At 41.6% G+C, this 23,026-nt stretch overlaps 1 protein-coding gene across 2 annotated transcripts in view; it reads right to left on the minus strand.

Moving 5' to 3' along the window:
• Nucleotides 1–336: 336 nt before the first annotated feature.
• The window catches only part of ALKAL1 (ALK and LTK ligand 1), a 37,802-nt gene continuing 15,112 nt past the window's right edge, over nucleotides 337–23,026 (minus strand). Inside the window, exons 3-6 of one of the 2 annotated variants that reach the window (XM_081205191.1) lie at nucleotides 3,817–3,867; nucleotides 2,754–2,834; nucleotides 2,004–2,080; nucleotides 337–1,012 (exon numbers count right to left, since the gene is read on the minus strand). In XM_081205191.1, coding sequence (XP_081061317.1) covers nucleotides 2,016–2,080; nucleotides 2,754–2,834; nucleotides 3,817–3,867 — 197 coding nt within the window. In that variant the 3' untranslated portion in view covers nucleotides 337–1,012; nucleotides 2,004–2,015. Of the gene's footprint in view, nucleotides 1,013–2,003; nucleotides 2,081–2,753; nucleotides 2,835–3,816; nucleotides 3,871–23,026 lie in introns of both variants that reach the window. The other variant, XM_081205190.1, reaches the window with a different exon arrangement.

Consider the following 23,026-nt stretch of genomic DNA (forward strand, 5'->3'; position numbering starts at 1 on the left):
TTTGTCCTATCTAACATCAGAGGAGTAATGGCAGAGGACTTTTCCACAGCTTCACAGGGAAGGCTTGAAAGGTCAGGTCTCCTCTCCAAGGGTGAACATCTGTCTCTTGCTTTTTTTTCAGAAAGTAAAAACTAAAATGTCCTATGGCTCCTGGGATGCCCTCCTAGAGATCATAGGACTGCAGCATTAGAAAGTATGTAGAAAGCATATACCTTCAAGTATGGAATAATTACTTTAATAGTATCCAGCTGCAATAGAGAATATATTTAACAGGTGTTAGAGATAGTAATTAAAAGTCCCAAAATCACCCAAAGGGTCAAGAAAAACATGAAAATATGAGATCTATATTCTTTATTCCACCCAAACTGCATTGCAGTCTTCCAGTCTTTATATTTACATTATTTGCGACTCTTTCTATAAGTGCCAGTACAAACGTAACTGATGATAATCCAAAACAGCTTCACAAATGTTTCCCAAAGCAGTGTGCATTTTTGAGCAGTTTGTTCTGATGTGCAATAATATATATACTATGTAGGCATATATATATTTTACCAAAAGCTTCATAATATGAAATATTTTCCACAGAAAGTAAAACATCCCACTTGCAGCTTATTCAGATTTCAGTTACAGAGACTTCTGCTTTTCAAGTTAGTGCAAATAATGAAAGTAAGAGCCTGAGCAAAATGATGTACAAACAATGAAACAAGAAACAGCAAACACACCAGCCAACTCCCTGCATATAACATTTAATTAGTATATTATTAGTAGTCTTTATATACAACATATTTAAATAAATTGGCTTATTTGAGCTATAGGCAACATATTTACAAATACAAATAAAATACGTTCCTTTCACACGAATATGGAATGTCCGACATATATGAAAATAAAATGCATCTAGTAACAAAACAATGCTGTAAATTAAAAAAAGAGCAAGATGTCTTCTCTTTGTCTTGGGACAGATTTCAAGGCACTTTCTTGGCAAACCAGAGTTCAGGCTTAGCAGAAAAGTCTGAAACAAAAAACAGTTCACTTAGATTCCCAGCTATTTAATAATAATAGTAATAATAATAGTTTCAATAGAAACCAACACATTTATAGGTTCTTGCTTACTAAAAAATGAAGAAAAACTTTAATGACTACAGGCTTTCCCAGTGCAAACATGAAATGCTCAGTGGTCAACATAACTGCTGGTACCACCCCACCATTGGCACATTCAACTGAAGCTACATTTTGAGAGCCCTGACAAATCGGGGTTCCAGTTGTACAGAAAGTCTTTTGCACACAGAGTGGATATGCACACAGATTCTGTTCCAAATAAATGCAGATTAGCAGCAAAGTGGTGATCCTGTTCCATTTTTGAAACAAGAAATGTTGCATTTTTAATGTTGGCTTATTTGCATACCTCAGAAGTTAATAAATATTTCCTGCCCTCTACAAAATAAAAAGAAAGTTGTACCTATCTCCACCATGGAGTCATGGTCTGATATTGTTGATAACCTGTAGTGCAGCTTAAAAAGCTAGTTGTTTGGAAAACTGAAGCCATGTTTTACCTATTATATCAGAAGACTTCTCCATGGTCCTGAAATAGTGCAGAAGTAGCCCACCAGGGCCACATCAACAAGCATTTGACAAAATTGGAAAACGGCAGGTAAGTCATCTCTTTAAGTTACATATTTTTTTTATATAAATTCAAGTAGCCACAGGGGAGACTGATCAGGCTTAAAATGGTGGGAGTGGAAAGGGAGCTTAACTTTTCCGCTCTTCCCATGGCACTGATGAAAACAACATTTCCAAAGCAGGGAGTTCCAGTTCCAGTGCCAACAGAGGCTTCCTCTTGATGAAAAAAGTTGTATGTCTGATTTTCTGTGATTTTCACTGAAACCACAGTGGGGAGAAGGCTAAACTCTTGTTACTGTTTGGCTTTTGAGAAAAGAAACTAACAGGAACAAACTGGTCATTAGATTAGAAAGGTGTTTCAATTTTTTTTAAAAAATACTTACATAACAGGCCTCCTATGGCTGTGTACACAGTGGACTCATTGCTAATCTTGTCAGCAATCTTGCACACCTTTTATAATCTATTTAAAACCATAAAAATGAAGTTAACATTAATCATCATGTTTAATTTCCTAGAGTGTAAGTCCAGTTTCATTTGCCATCAGCTGCAAAATGTAGGTGTTTTAGGGAGTTTTTTATATGTCTCCCTAGAGGAACTGCAATAAAACAATCATTTAACAAGTAACATTCCTTGTAGGGTAGCCCAATACAAGTGGAAACAAAGGATTCATATATGTCCCATAATGAACAAAACATTGATATGAACTATTGGTACTATTGGAAAGTTGAAAAGGAAGGAAGTAGTTTTCAACATACATTACATTCAGCATGGCACTACATTCAGCTCTGGCACCAGGTGAAATATGCCACTGAAAGTTGACAGCACTCAAGGTCGATTTAGCATAGCTCTGAACCCCAGTTCCTGGGAATCTCAAGTGGAAGAGTGTCACTACACTCACTACCCTACTTGTGGACTTCCCAAAGGCCTCATGTTTGCCAATGGAGAACAGAATGCTGGACTAGTCTAACCCAGCAAGGCTCTTCTTATGTTCTTAATGGCAGTGTACACGTGTGTATTCCATTCTCAAGAAGGACTGGGGGAAATGACTTGGTGTTAAGAACCTGCTCAACCCTGGCCTAAGACCAGACAGACAGGACAATGAAACATGGAAGTAGTTTTTAGCTGGAACTTACAGGCTGGTGTTGAACAATCCCGTGTGTTGTGATAGAGCCGGTGGAAATGCTTACTACATTCAGCTGAAAATGTAACTGGACCTGTTTGAGGATTAATCAAACACAACATTTTGATTGCATTTCTAATTCTATTGCAAACTAAATTGCACAAATAATAGTTAGTTAGTTCATATTTGCTTTGTCTAATATGTTTCAAACCTTTCACCAGATACGCTCCTTGTCAAATAAGGCAAGATAGTGGTTAATAGAAAAGGGACCTTTTCAGTGCTAGCACTAGGGGTATGGAATGTCCTGCTCAGAGAAGCTAACTTGGCACCTACACTGTGGTCCTTTTGGCATCAAGTGAAGGTATTTCTCTTCCCCACTCCTGCCCCAGCCTTTCAATCTTTAAAAATGTTTAGTGTTTTTTAGATATTTTGGGCTACAGTTTTTCCTTAGCTTATTTTGTCTTTATTCTCCTACTATTTTCAGCTTTTAGGTTTATTTATATGGTTTTAATTTCTATACTATAAACCACCCAGAGAACTTTGTTTCATGGGTGTGGGGGGGATAAAGAGATACAAATATTGTGATAAATAAATAAATATTCACAGTACAATTTTACTGGAGTTTCTGAAAAAAATTACATATAACCATATTAATGTAATTAAAGCTAATGGAATAATGAAAAAGAAGGCCAGTGATGGGTGATGGGCTACAACTATAAAGGCTACAAAATTTTATCACCAAGACTTTTTACACTGGCTCCTCAACTCTATTGAGCCTTTTCCAATCTATTGGGGAAAAGGCATATGAAGATACTTAGGGAAGTTAAAAGTTGGGAGTCACTTGCCAATGGAACAGCTAGCCTTTTAATGGGCCTTAGGATTCCATGTCCTAACCTGTGGGTCCCACTACAACCTGTTGGGAAGCAAATAGGAAAACAGCAGCCCCAAAGGATCGACCTAATAATTTACAATATAGGCTTCCTTCATTGGGAGAGGAGATAAGACACTGCTTTATGTAGGCAACATCTGGCAAGAAATTGAACACAGAATTGCCTTCACACAAAAAGTGTTCTTACCTGTGAAATGTTTGATGAACTTGTCCTTTAAGTTGGAATCTCTTGGAAATACTTCTGGGGAGGAAAAGATATTTCATGATCAATAATGTGTTAAACAAAAGTCTACATCAAAATATGTGCATGCAGACAGAGAGAGAGAGAGAGAGAGAGAGAGAGAGAGAGAGAGAGAGTGTAACTGTTTTTCAAAAGCTGTGTTGTTTTCCACCCTGAACTCCTCCTTTAGGAGGTTGGATGAGATTAAAAAACAACAATTAATCATCATCTGAGTATGATTTAGATATCACCATATGGGTTTATTAAATATAAACTATATTTATCCATAAGCTGTTTCAAAACTAAAACTGATACAAAATAAAACCGCACAGCAGTATTTACATAGGCATGCCATACAGAAAATATATATATTAGTTAACATTTAAATACCACTCTCAGTACAAAAACCTTTCTGCAGATGCAGGAGCTCTTCTGTATATACAAAGCTCCACATATGTAAGGCATATTCTTTATGCCAGTGGAAGCATATATTCATTTGTGGGCATAAAGCTGACCCCTCCAATGAGTTTTTGCTGTAAATTGTCCATGAATCAGAAGACCTAAAGAGTCTGAAACAATGTGAGATGTAGGAAGTCCCCCTTTACTGTGAAGGTCCATGAATGTTACAATACACTCACAGCAATGGTACCCCCACAGGGGAGAAAACTGACGAGGAGCAGGCATTACCTATGTGCTGTACAGCATCCCAACACTTAAGAGTTGAGGGGAGCAGTATACAGCAAGAGTGGGGAGGCACCTGGTTGGGGAGGGGGAGAGCACTCTTCCTTCAAGACTACTTCATTCCCTCACTCCCTTTCAAGAAACTGCCAGCTGCCCAATACACAACTATTTTTGCATTACATTTCTGACAAATGATAAAAACAAAAAGCACCACTAAAAAAGAGAAGTAGCTAAGAAATGTGTTCTCATAAGTTCTGGTAAGTTATGTTCAATCAAACAATTAAGATGTAATTTGGTATTTATGGTGAATTTTTTTTTTTTTGGGGGGGGCACAATATCCGCACAGAGTCCCGTCAAAGTTGTTAACATGGATCTTTGCTGTGCATAAATACCAACAAACTGAAACGACATTTAAGGCAGCATTTTGAAGAGTGACTAACCATTATATTTTTATTATCAGCCCTACCCTCTCATGCAGAAGAAAAGCAGCATGTCATTTTTATACAAAACAGAGTAGTTCTAAAACTCGGTGTTCCGCAAATAAAAGCATCTACTCTTATTTACGCAGGCTTTATGGACTTGCATCCTCACAGTTATAGGCAAAGTTGCATTATATAAGCAAGAGTTTCATCCCTTGCATAATCCCAGTTAATAATAATAAGTAATCTTCTTTATCAGGGATTTCTTTTTTATTTCCAATGGGATCTTTCAACTTGTATGCCTAGTCTTCTTTAGATAATTAAGCATTATAGAATAAATCCTGCCCCTTAGTCCACAGCAGCAGTAGCTATGAAAAGCTGGAGGAGTGGCCATACTACTGATCTAATTCTCTGACGCTTTGGATATTGTTGTTCTTGTAGGCACCAGATGGGGCCCCAAGATTAGCTAGGTTCAGCGGCACAATGCCACACAAGACCTTCCGAGTGACCTTGCAGAAATGCAATTTGTTTTTCTGCTTTAATCCCAAAGCCACTGCCTTTGGAGTAAAACTTCCTGAGGAGAGATTATTTCATGGGAAATAGCTTGAGGATGGTCCCCTTTATAGTTTAATTTGTATCTTCAAAGGAAAGCTTCTTCTTTCTCTTAGTGCATGGTGAATACTTCTCTGAGAAGCAGTGGATCATCAAAGCAGACACATCAGGTGATAAAGCCTAACTAGCTCTTTAAAATCTGCCCCCGTGGCCCATTCACAAAGCGATGCTTACCACATAACTGAAGCTAATAAATCTAAGCATAATTATGACAAGATGCTACCACAATTAAGTAAGCATGGATTTAGCGGAAGCAGACTTACGAAATGGTCACACTTGTCACCACAGTTCTCATGATCAACTGAGAACCTTGCCAAGGTGAGACCAATAAATATGTTCATAAGATAAGACCTTTGGGAAACAAAACCCATTTTAAATCACCATCTGTGATATACATGTTAAAGACTGATCTAATAGTGTTGAGTAAAGAAAACATTGCTTTGGCACCTTAGAGAGACTAAGGATGCAATCCTCTACAGTCTTACTTTCGAGTAAACTGGAAACTAATTGACACTGTTGAATTACTTTGCAAAGGTTTTGGGCTATAACTGATTTTTTGAGCCATGAGCTCTTATGAGCAAATTCAAATCTCTCTCTCTCTCTCTCTCTCTCTCTCTCTCTCTCTGTGTGTGTGTGTGTGTGTGTATAACTAGGTGTAACAAGGTTGAGGTGATTTAGTGGATATGGACAATATAAGAAAAAATATCAAGAAAACAGGATTGCAAACAATAACTCCAGTGCTAACATATTAAACATCAAAACAATATATAAACTAAGTATTTGCTGAACATTAAGTAACCATTGGAGCACTGACAAGTTGGGACAGCCATCTCTTTCCACCCTGCAAAGCCTCATCATTTCCACTGGAAATTTCAGAGGACTGAAGAAAGGGGTGAGCTGCTTGTTGCATCTCTGATGTTGCGTGAAGCAGCAGCAATGCTTGTTCCATAACTGCTGTTCTGCCTCATCTCAGTGGTAGCCCCCATCCATCCACCCTTACCCATTACTAGGATTCAACCTCACTCTGCAATCAGGGTAAGCCTTAGCTTACCGTTTTTGCCTCCCAACGTCCAGGACAACCCCTACCATTAGGCAGAGTGGGATTACCACCTCAGGTAGCTGATTTCAGGTTGTAAATAACAATAACTATATTACTAAAGCTAGGAAGTAGAAAAGCTTGTGGATTTTTTCTGCCATAGGTGGCAAAATAACTTAGCTGGTCTTGGCTACTTTACACATTGACCAAGATGGAGAGGGCAGAGTTACATCTGCTTCTACACCTCAAACAGCACAATGTCTCTGATCAGTCCTGCCAACCTCACTGAAAGTGCTAAAAAAGAGGAGGCTAGATAACTCAGCCTCTGATTCCTTCTGTAGAAGGAGATAATGATCTACATATGGCTTGAATTCCAGCAGCAGATTTTGATGCACAAATTACGCTAGGCTTGAAAGCCATGACTAACGTAACAAAATATTTCCCCCCCATAAAAATCCAGAACGGCTGCAGGATCTGGTTGCTCTAACAGCTGCCTTAGATCCCCATAGTGAGTGTTAGGAGGCTTGCATTAGTGGAAAGACAGGAGATGAGTAAGGAATGGCCAGAAAGTCGCCATGAGACCTTGAACCCCACTCCACCCTCCTTTGGCTTGTCCTGTTAATACATTGAGGGGGCAATCCTATGCACAATAAGCTAGTGTGAAGTCGCACCAGATCCAAACCCCATTTATCAGTAGGGCTGCTGCTGCTTTTCTGGCTAAACCTGGCAGAGGAAAAACAAGTCTTTTAAATAATGTTCTACGCTAGGATGCCAGGTCACATACAGTAAATGAGCTGAATAGGCTTAGGGTCTAGCCTAAAAGTCCTCCCTCAGTGGCCCCTTTTTGGAGGCCCACACTGGCCAAGGCGAGTGGGTTTTTGCCCTCCTGATCTTCTCTGAGTCAAAGAAGAATTCAGTAACATCAGGTACTCATCTCTCATTGAGGCAAGCGTTGTTTTTGAGCCTGAGGATGATGATGAACTTTACCACCATCATTGCTACTAACACTACCCACATATCATTAGTGGCACATAAGCAAATATCCACTGAGCCTTGTCTATGTTATATCCAGGGTATACATTGTGGCACGGGGGAGCAAAGAGCTTGTTGCAGATTAGTGTTCTGAAAATCCTAAAAATAAATACTACCTTGCATATATGGTCATTCAAAAGAGTGAAATTCCATAAAACATTTGAATTTACTGGAACTATGTTGAAGGAATTAGGTAAACCTGGCGGACTCATTTTTAGTCAATCTTAACTATTTCTTCCCTCAGGTCTTATGGCACTATAATTTTGTCACTTTAATAAAGAATCAGATTTTGTTGTTCAGTCTTCACTTTTAGTGAAGATGCATAGATAATCAGTTTGTTGAGCACTGATTTTACACAAATGATTCTTCTACACAACTGAGTTGTCTGTAAATTGATCTGTGGAAATTAGTGCATGCGTATGACGCGGGTGGCGCTGTGGGTTAAACCACAGAGCCTAGGATTTGCTGATCAGAAGGTCGGCGGTTCGAATCCCCACGACGGGGTGAGCTCCCGTTGCTCGGTCCCTGCTCTAGCCCACCTAGCAGTTCGAAAGCATGTCAAAATGCAAGTAGATAAATAGGTACCGCTCTGGCGGGAAGGTAAATGGCGTTTCCGTGCACTGCTCTGGTTCGCCAGAAGCGGCTTAGTCATGCTGGCCACATGACCCAGAAGCTGTACGCCGGCTCCCTCAGCCAATAAAGCGAGATGAGCGCCACAACCCCAGAGTCAGTCACGACTGGACCTAATGGTCAGGCGTCCCTTTACCTTTTATGATATAATTGCTGCCCACACATAAAAAAATCAACCTGAATATGCTAATGTCATGCAGTGCACAAAATCAGCTCATATCATTTTAGCCTACACATGTTAGATTTTACATGCGTAGATGACATTCAAATGTTCCATCCTCGCATTGGTATGTGTGGCTGGTGTACACTAACTCTTTTGCATGCAACAAGCTAAATCAGAAGAGCACTATTGTGTGATTCAAAACCTTAGCAGAAGAGAGAAATAACTTGCTGAATTAAAAGAGAATGGCTACTTTCTTCTGCTTCATTATTCAAAATATGTGCAAGTATGTTTGCTTAAAAACATCATGGGTCAATCAATAATCTATATGTTCAAGGCATGACATTTCAGAAGAGAATAACTATGTTCCTCTATTTTGCTCATGAGGCTCTTTAGGCTCATGTTTTTTGACATTTCAAGGGGGCCAAAATGTAAATAAAAGTTCATTTTTTATTCAAATAAACAAAATAACTAGCTAAAAGTAATAATAAAAACAGCTATAAAAGCAGGAAGAATAAAATTAAGAGATAATAAAATAATAATCATAGAAGCTTTAAAAAAGTAAAGAATTTGTGGTGTAAAATACATTCCATAGTGGAACACAAGGTCCACATTTGTACCAAACATAACCAAATAAGCATGAATGTTGCCAAATAAGCTCATATTTAGTGGGAATGTGCTAACCATGAGATTTAGTTATATAAATCACAAACGGTCCCTATGCAAGCAAAGTTGGAGGGGTCCACATTACCCCTGGTGGCATGTATTTTATGAATCAGCTTTTCAGAAATTTCAATGAACATGACTTTTTAAACCACAGATCCTTAGAATAACAAGATGCATCCTTGAGAGATCACCAGATGAGCAACAACTTTGCAATGGAGACTTGTCAGAAACCATAAGGCCACACCTTCGTTGGTCTATACAGCTTGCTTGCTTGCTTGCTTGCTTGCTTGCTTATTTGCATACTGCTTAATCACAGTCATCTCTAACTGATGTACAGAAGACTCAAATCAATGAAACTAAAAGTGAGCTAAAACAGCAAAATCAGAATTCAATTTTAAAAACCTGCTGGAATAAGCAGGTCTTCAGTGCCTATGACCCCTCAGCGGGAGTTCCGTAAGACTGGGCCTATAATACTGAATACACAGGTACTGGTAGATACAAGCCATACATCTGAGCTGAGAAGGATCACTAACCGTCATGCACTCAAAGACCTCAGTGATTAAGCAGAGAAATAAGGGATCAAGGGTCCTCTTTTCTCTCTTGAAAGATAGGAGAAATATTATGGAAAATTGACACCTATCTATTAGGGTCTTCCAGTTTCCCCAAAGTTACACTAACATCCACAACTAAGGCACTCTGGAAGGCCTGTACCTCCCTTGTGGCACTCAGTTTTTATCATCAGTGACACAAATAACAGGGGAACTGAGCTCACAATGGAAATGCTGGTGTACGTGGGTGTCAGCATGGGACCAGGGAGAAGAAATTACATTTTGTAAGTAACAACATACTGCTGATTCTATGGAAATGTAATTTCTCTCCCTCAATGTACCTTGAAAACATAACTGGACCACTGAAAGCAACAGAGCAACAAGTAGGGTGCCTTTAAGATAGATATCAGACATTAGAAATGGCAGTATCTATAAACCAGTGGGAGAACATTTCAACCTCCCAGGATATTCTGAAACTGACCATAAAGTGGTCATTCTGGAAAGAGAAACTTCAAAAGAAGAAAAGAACATGAAACAGCTGAATTATGGTTTATCAAGAAGTTCAATGTCATCTCTTGTGGGTTAAATAAAAACTAATAAGTTTTGTTACATCATGTGTCAATTAGCTTATCAGTGCCAGGATAGTTATTTTGCTAGCAGCCTGGATTCAAGATGCTTCTGAAGGGTATAGGTATAATCCAAACCATCAGCCAAACAAATTTAATACCAGTATTCAGACTCACATAGGCTTAAGGAGGCTTGAGGAATATCAAACAGAGGGCAATCCTCATGTTACAATCTTAATTTCAAAATACAGTGATCCTTATTATTTTCTGATACACCCAATAGTCAATACATATTTCTACAATTTCTACATATGCCACACACCACCACATTTTCAACGCCTCAAATTTCATACCACTTGAACTAAAAGTTCCAAAGTTCATGCTTATTTTATAAGTAAAACTCCAAAACTCATCTGTTCTCCATGAAAAACAGCCATCCATTATTTAACACACTATGTGGTTAGTGTTCTATGACATGCACCATGGTTAAGTTTCACAAACACTGAGGACCGGCAACCACACAGTAAGCTGGATTTCTCACCGATACAGACGCACACCTGCTGTTCTTAAATTTAAGAAACCTGGAATGAACAGCACAAAGCTAATGAGCTGCATGTGCCCCCCTAAGGCAGTTGTGTATGTCTTGCACTATCCTTGAGTTTCAGATCTTTCCCCTTAAAGTCATTGTATAACATTTGAAGTTGTATTTAAAAAAGAAAGGCGGGGAGGGAAAAAAGTGATGCCTGGCTGTCTGGAAAGCCTGAAACCAGAAGCCATATAAGTCAATCTCAATGTTTATTTTCAAAGCTCAAAACTTCTCTAAACTATCATAACGATTTTGAATACTTCTCAAATGAGTTTGCACATCCTGAAAAAAGTAAAAGAGGAAACCTGTAGATGGGGAAAGGATAGAAAATGGGGGAAAACATAGCTGGGGTAAAGCATTTCACAGGATTTATAGAGTGGAGTTAAGGAAAGAGGTAATATATGGGAATAGTAAGGATGGTTGAAAGCAGTGAGCTGTGCTTTTTCAGAACACAAAAATTTGACAAACAGGTTTTGAAGGATGGGATGCCAAAATAATGATGGGGACTAGACAGCATTTATATATTGATATAAACTAAGGTGACAAATCTTTGCTAGTCCTAGTAGAAATATTTCCCACTATACTTAAGCACAGTAAAACAGTAATGGAGTACACATTTTTCAGCCTGTAACAGTAAAAAATGATTAAAATGCAATATCCGTTTTCTTTGACACTTACTTTCAAAAATATTTCAATTAATTAATAAATCTTGTTCTGAAATTTTAGCCTTTTATTGCTAAGCTTGAACAGCAGATGTGAATAAGACAGGGCTGGACCAAAATATCTGATTTCCTGAGGAAGAGCGGGAAATAGTGCCTCCCATTCTAGTCAAGGAGAGGTGGAAGCCAGAGCCAGCCAAGTTATTTTGGTGCTGGATAAAGAAAGCCCCTCCCCTCCAATCCCTGGCTCAGCAGTAAAAATGCAGTAACTGATTGTTTGCTGCCCTTTCATGACACCCTAAGTCAGCTGCCTGCTCCAGGGTCCCCAAATGATAATGCCAGAGAGGGTGGCAAAAGAGACACAGTGTTTTCCTGGGTTTGGGGGGGCCATTGGTGCCACTGTGTCAAGTTTCCATTAAACTTTGACTCTTGTATTTATCTTGAACCCATTTAACAGAAACAAATCTGAAAAGCAATACAGTCATACCTCTTCTTGCAAATGCTTCATGCTGTGTTTTTTCAGGTTAAGAACGCGGAAAACCCGGAAGTGTTTACTTCCGGGTTTTACCACACGCACACACACAAAAGCGTTCTGCATGCTTTGCACATGCGCAGAAGCGCCACTCTGGTTACAGACTTTTCAGGGAGCGCACGGCACCCTGGAACAAGTCGTGTCCGCAACCAGAGGTACCACTGTAGTTACTGGTCACAAGTTAATATCCAGAAAATTTAATGCTAGGTTTACATACAGAAATCCATTATTATGAAAAGCTCACTATTTCTCAGGAGAAATAGCTGCAGGTTTAGTCCTTCAAGTACTTCTCTGTCATGAGTTCTTGTAATATGACTTACACTGGCAGGGTGTATTGTGGCCCAGATCCAGCTAAGATTTACAAAGATCCCACAAAAAGAGTCTGACATCATTGCATTTCATAACAGTAAAATGTCATACAAGAGAACACCACCACTAAAGCAATTTATGGGGGGGGGGGAAGATAATTAAAAAATTGTGGCAATAAAAGATTTAGTGGTTTAATTGTGGAACAAAAAAGATAGTTATTTTTTATTCATTGTAAAATTAAAAATGTTATTGTGCTTTGGCAGCAGTGCTGCACGTGACACTTTACACAAGGGCAGACATTGATGCTGAAATCCAGCATCGCCTGAGCTCTGCGAGTGCAGCTTTCTCCCAACTGAAGTGCAGAGTATTTGAGGACCAGGACATTGGCAGGGAAACCAAAATCCTTGTTTACAAAGCTGTTGTACTACCAACCTTACTGAATGCTTGTGAAACGTGGACCACTTATAAATGCCATCTCCAACTCCTCGAAAGATTCCATTAATGGTGTCTCCGAAAAATTTTACACATCACTTGGGAAGACAGACAAACTAATGCCAGTGTAGTGGAAGAAGCAAAGATCACCAGTGTTGAAGCAATCATTCTTCAACACCAACTCTGTTGAACTGGTCATGTTGTGTGGATACCTGATTATCAGCTTCCAAAGCAACTACTCTATTACTAACTTTAAAATGGAAAGCGTAATGCTGGTGTCAACAAAAGAGGTTCAAAGACTCTCTCAAGGCAAATCTTAAAAAATGTAGTATAAACACCGACAACTGGGAAACACTGGCCTGCGAGCACTTCAGTTGGAGAACAGCCCTTACCAAAAGTGTAATGGGCTTTGAAAACGCTTAAACTCAGGATGAAAGGGAGAAACACGCTAAGAGGAAAGTACGCTTGGCAAACCCTCACCATGATCAACTCCCACCCGGAAAACAGAATTGGCCTCCACAGTCACTTACGGACTCATTTTTAAAACCATGTTTATGGAAAACAATCTTACTCAGCTATAAGTGATCGCCAAAGAAGAAAGCACACTACACACAAAACACACTCAGTCTGGTATAATCCTGACTGAATGATTTCAAACAAGCATGTGTAGGATTGCTAGAATCATAGAATTGTAGAGTTGGAAGTGACCCTGAGGATCATCTAGCCCAACCCCCTGCAATGCAGGAATATGAAGCTGTCCCATATGGGGATCGAACCTGCAACCTTGGTATTATCAGCATCACACTCTAACCAGCTGAGCTATCCAGGTTAGGAGATGGTACTGTATCTTTCTACTGTATCTTGTAGAAATATTAGACAGAGATGAAGCCATAAAGATCGCAAACACTTTACTATCTGAACTGTACAATGTTCATGCAGAACCACCTACGAACATTTGTAAACTGTTTGAATTCTTTAAGCCAAACATTTCAGAGAATGTCCTTACAATAGGAAGGATCTACTTGAAAGCTCCCTTAAATGAAATTTAATGAAAGGATAGTGAGACATACTGTACTAAAAACATGCCTGTTCCTTGATTGTGTTAATTATTTTGGGGGCCGGACCAGGTGGTGAGGGAAGCAGCTGGTGCCAGAATGTTTCAAGGATAAAAACAAAGATAGAGTCTTGCTGCCTGTTTCTATCTAGAGCAGAATCAGGTCCTCAAACTTTCATTTCAGGCTTTTGCCATATTTTTAAGGGGCATTTGGGGGCAAATACCAAACTTCAAGGGAGAAGAGGAGCCATGAAGAAAGAAAAGAAAAGAAAAAAAGGGGGGAGAGTGAATTCATGCTTTCACTGCTATGGTAAGCCCTTCCTCCAAAAAACTATTTTGGGTGCAAAACCACAGCCTCTGAAACAGCTACCTGGAATTCACTGCCTTCAGAATGGGGTGACAAATTTGGAATAAACACTTCAGTCCATTCCTAGACAGGAGGCAAATATGTAGCAGTGTGGAGGCAGAACAGAATTGGCTTCTGTTTGTAGTATTATACTGCCTCTAATAAGTTAAAAAGGCAAAACAAGAGAACATATGAACACCCACATCCAGCAGAATAAATTCTACCAGGTCCTTTGACCCAGGTTTCAAAAACATTCAACAAAATAACCATTAGAGGTTATAGGATGGGTCAAATCATTCTGGTCCTCCTACAGGTTTCTGCAAGTCAGGGCCAGCAGCTTCCATTCAGCAAGCAGCAGAATCTAGCAGCAGTTCATTGTGTCTAGATCACTTCCACAATATAAGAGACCCTAGGCATTTATCCAACCTTTCCTCATTTTTCTTGGAACTTGTGCAAGTGCAGAACTTGGAAGACTAAGCCTGAAATCTTTGCAGTATTCCTGTTACCGTGGTACCTCGGGTTACAGACGCTTCAGGTTACAGACTCCGCTAACCCAGAAATAGTACCATTGCTTCAGGATGAGAACAGAAATCGTGCGGTGGCAGCGCAGCGACAGCAGGAGGCCCCATTAGCTAAAGTGGTACCTCAGGTTAAGAACAGTTTCAGGTTAAGAACGGACCTCCAGAACGAATTAAGTTCTTAACCTGAGGTACCACTGTAATTTCATTTGGACTTTCTCAGCAGCATTTCTCGGTCAATTGTACACCATGAGTTTTACCATATTCTACAAATGTGCTACTTAATATTAAATATATATTTTGAAGATATTATATTCCGAAGCACATTGCTTGATTAAAAGAATGCAAAAAGCCATTTGTTTGATGGCTACAAACATTTGTTTAATGACTATTTGGTCTTTTAAACAACATTATTCTGAAATAAATGCAACTGTTAGAGAAATATTTTATTGTTTTGTAAAACATTTGGGAATATAGAGACACCACTTAAGATGAGAACAAGATTGTGTAGGATTGCACAATGCTTTATATAGGTTCTCAGCAACTTAGTAGGATCAGCATAGTAAGGTATATTGGATTTGTAATGATTTAATTTGCTTGATTGTGGGACAAGCAGCTGGAGGCTCAAGCAGATAATTACAGCCCTAAGCCATGAAGTAATCCATATGTGGGGGTTGTAGAACAGTCACACATGATAGGAAGCTTAAGTTAGAAATCAAGTTAAGCTGACATTCACAACACTTTTCAGTAGTACAAACTTCAGTGAATGATTAGCATTTAGGTATTCAGGGAGTTTGAAAATGCATAATACTATTGTTTCCTGAAAGGCGGAATAAAAGACCTTGCAGTAGGAGGGGAGGCACATGACTGATATTTCTTTGGCAGGAGGGATGAATGGTCACAGGGTCAGATTTCTAAATGCTTTCCCCAATAGGCACATAAAAATAAAAATTGCCTGCTATTTAAACAGCCCCTCCCTCCAAAAAAGACTCCAGGATGCACTTATGGCAACCTAAGACAATTTTCCCTCACATTGTCTTTATTCTGAATGCCTGTCTCTCTAGGGTTGTTGCCTTGAAACCCTAAAAATAAGAAGTGTTTGCAAAAAGTACCACATATGCTTTCAGTTCAAGCCTAATGAACATATTTAGCATCCTACATATAATTATCCTGAAGCCTCTTGACTGAGTCCGTGTTGGATTGTGCCTAAGCGATGCCTTTGAAAATATTTGACAGGCAGCAGTGGAAACTGTAGCCCTAAATATTATTAACAACACAGCAGAGATACTTTTCCTTTGGCAAGCAATTGTTACTCAAATTAGTAATGAATATTTCTAAGAATAAATGGTCCACATCAGTGTACATTCATTCCTTTGCCTGGCTACGTATCAAAAGCATGCCTTTCAGCCAGACATTGTGCAGTCCAGTTCAACCAAATTCCTTTTCTGCCTCTGCAGGCTTCCTCCCTTGTCCCGATAGGTTAACATCTTGTTGTTTTGATGATCATGTTCTGTGCTGCCATTTATCAAAATTCTGTCTTTACTTCCTCTTTTCCTTACTGCACCAATCCAGGGCGAAAACATCCACACACATTTCTTCAGGGGCTGCAGCTGACTAGCTGAGTGCAAGTTTTCCATTCAGAAAGTCCAAGCTTCTAGAGTTATCCATGATTTCAGACAGCAGGGCTGAGAAAGAGCTTTCAAAGCTCTCACCAGTCAATATAGATAGCACCTTGGACACATCAGCCAATGATCCAAGTTTATATATGTTAACCTTAATCTAATATCTCCAGCTTTCCATTCCCTTCTATATTATCCTACTGCAGTTTTGAAACAGTCCACACCCATCACAATCCTATGCATGTTTACTGAGAAGTCTCCTGAATTCTATGCAAGTGTGTATATGATTGCAGCTTTGCTCTATCCAGTGTTTAGCTGTTAATTTTAATGGATTATTCAAACTGATTTAAATGTTTATTTTATCCCGCCATTACTTCATTTCCCCTGGTACAACATACACATTGTCTGCTATTTATTCTTCTTACTTTCTTTCTCCCCACTGCATTTTCCATTTTGCTGCTCTCTATGTGTAGAACACCCTCTGTGTTGTTTTCATACATGTAAACAAGATACAGAACTGTGTTCTCGCTTTAGGCATACTTGTTAGTTTCTAAAGTTATATTTTGAGGACTCTTCAGAGTAGTCCATGCTGAGCATGTCTTGAGGATGACCTACAAAGGCTTGCCATTTGGTACCTCCTTTCCCACCCCCCAATAGCTATAAGAAACTATAGCTATAAGAAACTAAGAAATTCTGATTGACACACAGTTTGCAAGCATGGAAAGGTAGACTGTGTCTTACATTTGGGGATTCTTGATTCACTGTTCCAGACATACCGAACTGACTCCAGACTCTTGGGCACTGTGAAATGGAGGAAACTTATACTTCTCTCTTTTGAAGAGTGTTTCAACCTTTGAATCCAAATTGAGACTCAGTGGATTTTTGCTAATTGTCCCTAGTAATAAAATTATAGCTCTGCTTCCCTGTGACATGCTCTAGTTAGCAGCCTAAAACCTTGAAATATCAGCTCCACAGTGATATGTGTGTATATGTGTAATATATGATCCGGAGGTCATGCAGGCTTGGTTGGTAATAGTGAATATGCTCAAACTATGAGCATATATTATAATACCCACTGATATTATTATTAAAGCTGCTTACTAAATAACAACAACAACAACAACAACAACAACAACAACAACAACAATTGTTCGTAGCACTACAGAATGAATTAGGAGGGATTACAGCTGCACTTCTGTGGTTAAAAATATCAAAGAGTTCCTTGAAGCCTGCATTAGAAAGCATTGATTTGCACTTATGAACCAGTTTGTGATACAATAGAGATGAAGGTGAGGGACTGAATGTCTGAACTCCCTGTATATACTATCATTTAGAAAGATAGGCTATGATAGAGCCTTTCCCCCCAGCATGCTATTTTGCATCTTTCAGAAATTCTCCATGTGCACGTACATTTAAATTTATTTGTCCTTGCCTGTGGTTAGTGGTTTAGGAACAGATGTAAAACTTGAGCTGACTGTGTACTCCATCTCTAAGGATCACTGGGCAGGAATATGAATGGAAGCAGCCAGAAAATGTATGCACCAGGAGTCACCAATCCAGTGACATTCACTGCACCCATGAAAACCATCACTGGGATCCCAGAAAGGACTCCAAACTCTGAACTTTCATTTAAAAGAGAAAGCAAATCTCTAGCCCTCCTTGAAGGAAAGCCATGAAGCACAATTTACAGGTACCCTTCTAAGCAATTTCTGTAAAATGAACTAGACTTGCTGCTTCTGCTTGTTAGTGTTCTTAGCCAATAAGTGAAGTCAGAGCCGTAAATGAAAAGTTAGTTGTTTGGACACCAGGCAATAGTAATCCCTAGGGTCCTATGCTTTCCCCTCCCGTTTAGTGCATTTTTCCCAAATCTGTCTTATTTTCGAGTGCTTAGAATCTCCACTTTGCCCTTCCTTTTTCCCTAGCAACTTGGATGCATCTTCCCTGTGATGGTTTTGTCTACAATTAGGTAGTCCCTTATAGGTGATTTTCTGCAAATACTACTACACAATAGGTGTAGGTGTTAAAGACCTGCCCTCCCAATCCCCAAGAAGGCAAATGTAAAAACATTGTGAAGAGGTTCACATATGTCTTCTGCTGTGCCAGAGCTAAAACCAAGTATTTGGAGTGACACTCCTCCAACTGTCACTTCCTTATTGAGAATGCCTGCCGGAAGGAGAAAACGAGGTGCAAAGAGCCAGAAGACCATTATTGAGACTCACAATTCCTCTAAAACAAAGAATCGGCAGAGAGCCAACGCCATCTGCCCTGGCTCAGAAACAGAGCGGGTTGAGGAAACCGAGAAATTGGAGCAAATAGAACAAACAGTGAGTAACAACGTTGGGGGAACCTCACCCCCCCTTAAGGAGGATCTCAATGACCCGACCCTCCTCCTCCCAGAGAAAGCTAATCCGTCCAAGAGGGCAAGAGCAGGAGCAGGAGGGATTCCTCCCACTCCTAACGCTGACCCACCCATGCCTCTAGAAGGCAGAGGAGCCTGCTTTCAACCAATTCGGGATACGCACCCCTACCAAGAGATTTGCATGTTGTCTGCAGATACTATGGTTCTGGTTCTCCAAAGACTGGATGAAATCCTCACCAGAATAGTTAACATTGAGAAACAATTGGATACTAGTTCCTCCCCTTTAAATGCCCAAGGGATGATAAGAAATGACTCTGTTAACAACTCACCAACTCAAACTATGGATGAAGTGAGGTCCTGTCAAGTCTTGCAAACGAACCAGATAATGCTTGAGATTCACCGATACACTCATAGGTGGATGAACCGCAGACAAATTACTATGTCCTTGTCTCAGCTCTTGAATTACCATTACCGAAATGTAGATCTAGAAAATTTCCACTTCCTGCCTACCTTGAGAAACACCATGCGCCTATTTATGACCTTTAGGTCATCAACCCTCCCATCTCGACTCATGGAGATAAAGGATACTCTATGGTGGTCCCACTCTCTCCGCCCAGTGAGGGTATTTAAAGACGAAACAAGGAGGCAATTGGTCCCTTGCATAGAGTCAAAGCTAATGCGGATAAAGGAAACCAAGCTCAACACTAGAAATACTAATTGCCCGAAGGAAGAAAAGAACTCTATAAGCCTAGAATTACAAGACCTGAAGAAGAGGCTAATGAGTATAAAGACTGAGATTTCTACCCAAAATATAAGGACAGTAGAGCCTAGAGCACAATATTTAAAGACGTCCAATAGCTCTTTATCCCATAGAAAGACATCAGTGCAACTCCCTGTTCCCTTTTCAAACGACACCAAATTAGATGAGGAATTTGACACCTCCGACATTTCTATGGCAACAACACCTAAAGAATTCTATGTTGCTGACAATCTGGAGATATCCAGCACCAACTCTACATCTGGACCTTTGCCTAATGTTCCAAAAACTTATCAGAATGATCAGCCTTCTCTACTGTACTCCTGGCGAGACAGGATGGACAGATCTTCCGAATTCGAATCTGGCTCTTTGTTGGCCAGTGATCCACATTTTATAACACATACCTCATTAATACTTCCACAGCCACAGATAGAACCAACAATCCTCCAATTAACCCAGGAGGGAGAGGGGGATTGACAGTTAATGAAACACCATGGGACTGTCCCCCCCCCCCGCTTGGGGTACGGTTGGTTGGGTTTTATCTTCTAGGGATACTTACCCTATCAAACCTCCACCTCTTTCCCATACCATTTTGACCCAGGAGTCCTGGCCCAAGGATGACTTGTTATTGAGGGGATGTTACCCATCTATTGGGGAGGCTAGTATGGGATCTAGGATTTCCACAATTGAAGGGCTAGGGAGGAATGGCGGTAGGGCTAGATATCTCTATCGGCGAAGGGTTTCGAGATGCAGTGATCCTCGAACCCCTTCCAATCTACGCCCCATCCCAAGGGATGAGGGTAGGGAGAACAAGGATTACACACCTCCGTCATTGGTGCTGTGCAATGCCAGGTCCATAGGCAACAAAACTGCCACCATGCGTGACTTTTTTGTCTCGCAGGGGATTGACCTGGCTTGCGTGACGGAGACCTGGGTACGGGAAGGCGAAGTAGTCTCCCTACATGAGATAACACCCCCAGGTTTCTCTGTCCTCCATCAATCGCGGACTGTAGGTCGGGGGGGAGGAGTAGCGTTGTTATTCCGGGAGGATTGCTCTTTCAGAGCTCTGCCATCACCGGCAATCTCCAGCATTGAATGTGTTGGTCTCGTGTGGGGCACCAAGGAGAGCTTGGCTGTCTGGCTGGTGTACCGACCACCCAGCACATCTGCAGCCACCCTGTCAGATCTGCTGGAGGTGGTGGCGGGCTGGGCCTTGGAGTTCCCAAACCTACTGGTTTTGGGAGACTTCAACGTCCATGCCGATGCCGCTCCCTCCTCACAGGCTCTAGACCTAGTGACTTCCATGGCAACACTAGGGCTCTCCCAATTTGTTTTGGGCCCCACTCATCAAGCAGGCCACACGCTGGATCTGATCTTTGGGGCTGGCATAGATGTGATCATGCTCCCCGCTGTGAAAGTGCCATGGTCTGATCACTACGCTTTAAAAGCCAAGATTGACTTCCCGCTCCTCCCCGGCTCGGGTGCCGAGCCTATTTGGGCTCGTCCGCGAAAACTGATGGATCCTGATAGATTCCGACAAGCCTTGCGGAACCCTGCTCCTCCTGGCGACTCATTAGATGACCTTGTTGAGGACTGGAATAACCGGCTCTTGGCAGCCATTGATGAAATCGCGCCTAAGCGCCCTCTGCGACCCCGTCGAAACCGGGCCCCTTGGTTTACTGAGGAGCTCCGGAAAATGAAGCGGGATCTCAGACGGCTAGAGCGAGTATGGCGACGGACTCATGACGGAGCCTCAAGAACATCTTATAGGACGCTTATGAAAGCCTATGAGATGGCTATGAAAGCTGCTAAGAAATCTTACTTTGCAGCTTCTATTGCATCCGCTAGCTCTCGCCCGGCACAACTTTTTAGAATAATTAGGTCAATAACGTCCTTAGGAGGACAACCAAATTTAAGCACAAATTCGACCCACAGCTGTGAGGCATTCGCGAGCTTTTTTGCGGAGAAAGTCCTGTTGCTCCGCCGTGACCTCCCTGCCAATTTAGATACAGTGACTGAACTGGAGGCCCCTCGACTGACTTCAGGTCCAGTGTTGGACCATTTCGATCGGATACTCCCTACTGATGTGGATAGATTCCTCCAAGTTGGTAGGCCCACCACCTGCCTTCTTGATCCGTGCCCGTCTTGGCTGATTAGGGAGTGTCCAGATGTTGCGCGGACCCCCCTGGTTGAAATTATCAATTTGTCCCTTGACACGGGGACATTCCCAGGGGAACTGAAGGAAGCAGTGGTGCGTCCACTCTTAAAGAAAGCTTCATTAGATCCCTTAGACCTATCCAATTACCGCCCAGTTTCAAATCTTCCATACCTGGGTAAGGTAATTGAGAGAGCGGTTGCTGAACAGCTTGGTAGGTTTCTGGAGGAAACATCGGCATTAGATCCATTTCAGTCCGGTTTCCGTCCTGGTTTTGGGACGGAGACGGCTCTGGTTGCCCTAACAGATGATATCCGTAGACAACTGGATCGAGGCGGGTCAGGACTGCTGATCCTTTTAGATTTGTCAGCAGCCTTTGACATGGTCGATCATGATCTTCTGGACCATCGCCTTGCAGACGTGGGGATACAGGGCATAGCCCGTAACTGGTTGTGCTCTTTTATCTCTGGTCGGGGACAGAGGGTGGCACTAGGGAGGGAAATGTCGTCACGCCACTCCTTGGTGTGTGGAGTGCCGCAGGGCGCAATTCTCTCCCCAATGCTTTTTAACATCTTTATGCGCCCCCTTGCCCAGATTATCCGGAGCTTTGGGCTGGGCTGTCATCAATATGCTGATGACACTCAGCTCTATCTACTGATGGATGGCCACACCAACTCGGCCCCTTACACACTGACCAGATGCTTGGAAGCTGTGGCTGGATGGTTTCGTGGGAGCCGATTGAAACTAAATCCTTCGAAGACAGAGGTCCTATGGCTAGGTCGGGATAGCATGGGGATGAGGGACCAACTCCCTTCTCTTGCGGGGGCCCAATTAGTGCCATTGCCTTCCGTTAAGAGTTTGGGTGTAATCCTTGACGCCTCCCTTTCCATGGAGGCGCAAGTCACAGCAACAGCCAAGGCGACATTTTTCCACCTTCGCCGCATCAAGCAGTTGGTCCCTTACCTTTCCCGCCCCGACCTGGCCACAGTGATCCATGCGACAGTCATCTCCAGGCTTGACTACTGTAACTCGCTCTACGCGGGGCTGCCCTTGAAGCTGTCCCAGAAACTCCAGCGGGTACAGAATGCTGCAGCGAGGCTCCTCACAGCGTCTCTGCCATGGGAGCATATTCATCCAGTGCTTTTCAAGCTGCACTGGCTCCCGGTGGAGTACAGGGTCAGATTTAAGGTGCTGCTTTTGACCTTTAAAGCCCTTCACGGCCTAGGACCCTCGTACCTACGGGACCGCCTCGCCTGGTATGCCCCACGGAGAGCCTCAAGGTCCATAAATAACAACACCCTAGTGGTCCCAGGCCCTAAGGAAGTTAGATTGGCTTCAACAAGAGCCAGGGCCTTTTCAGCACTGGCCCCAACTTGGTGGAACGCTCTGTCTCATGAGACCAGGGCCCTGCAGGATCTGATCTCTTTCCGCAGGGCCTGTAAGACAGAGTTGTTCCGCCTGGCCTTTGGATTGGAGCCAATTTGATTCCCTCCGCCCCCTT

The sequence above is a fragment of the Podarcis bocagei genome, assembly GCF_964188305.1.
Source record: "Podarcis bocagei genome assembly, chromosome: 8".
NCBI lineage: Eukaryota > Metazoa > Chordata > Lepidosauria > Squamata > Lacertidae > Podarcis > Podarcis bocagei.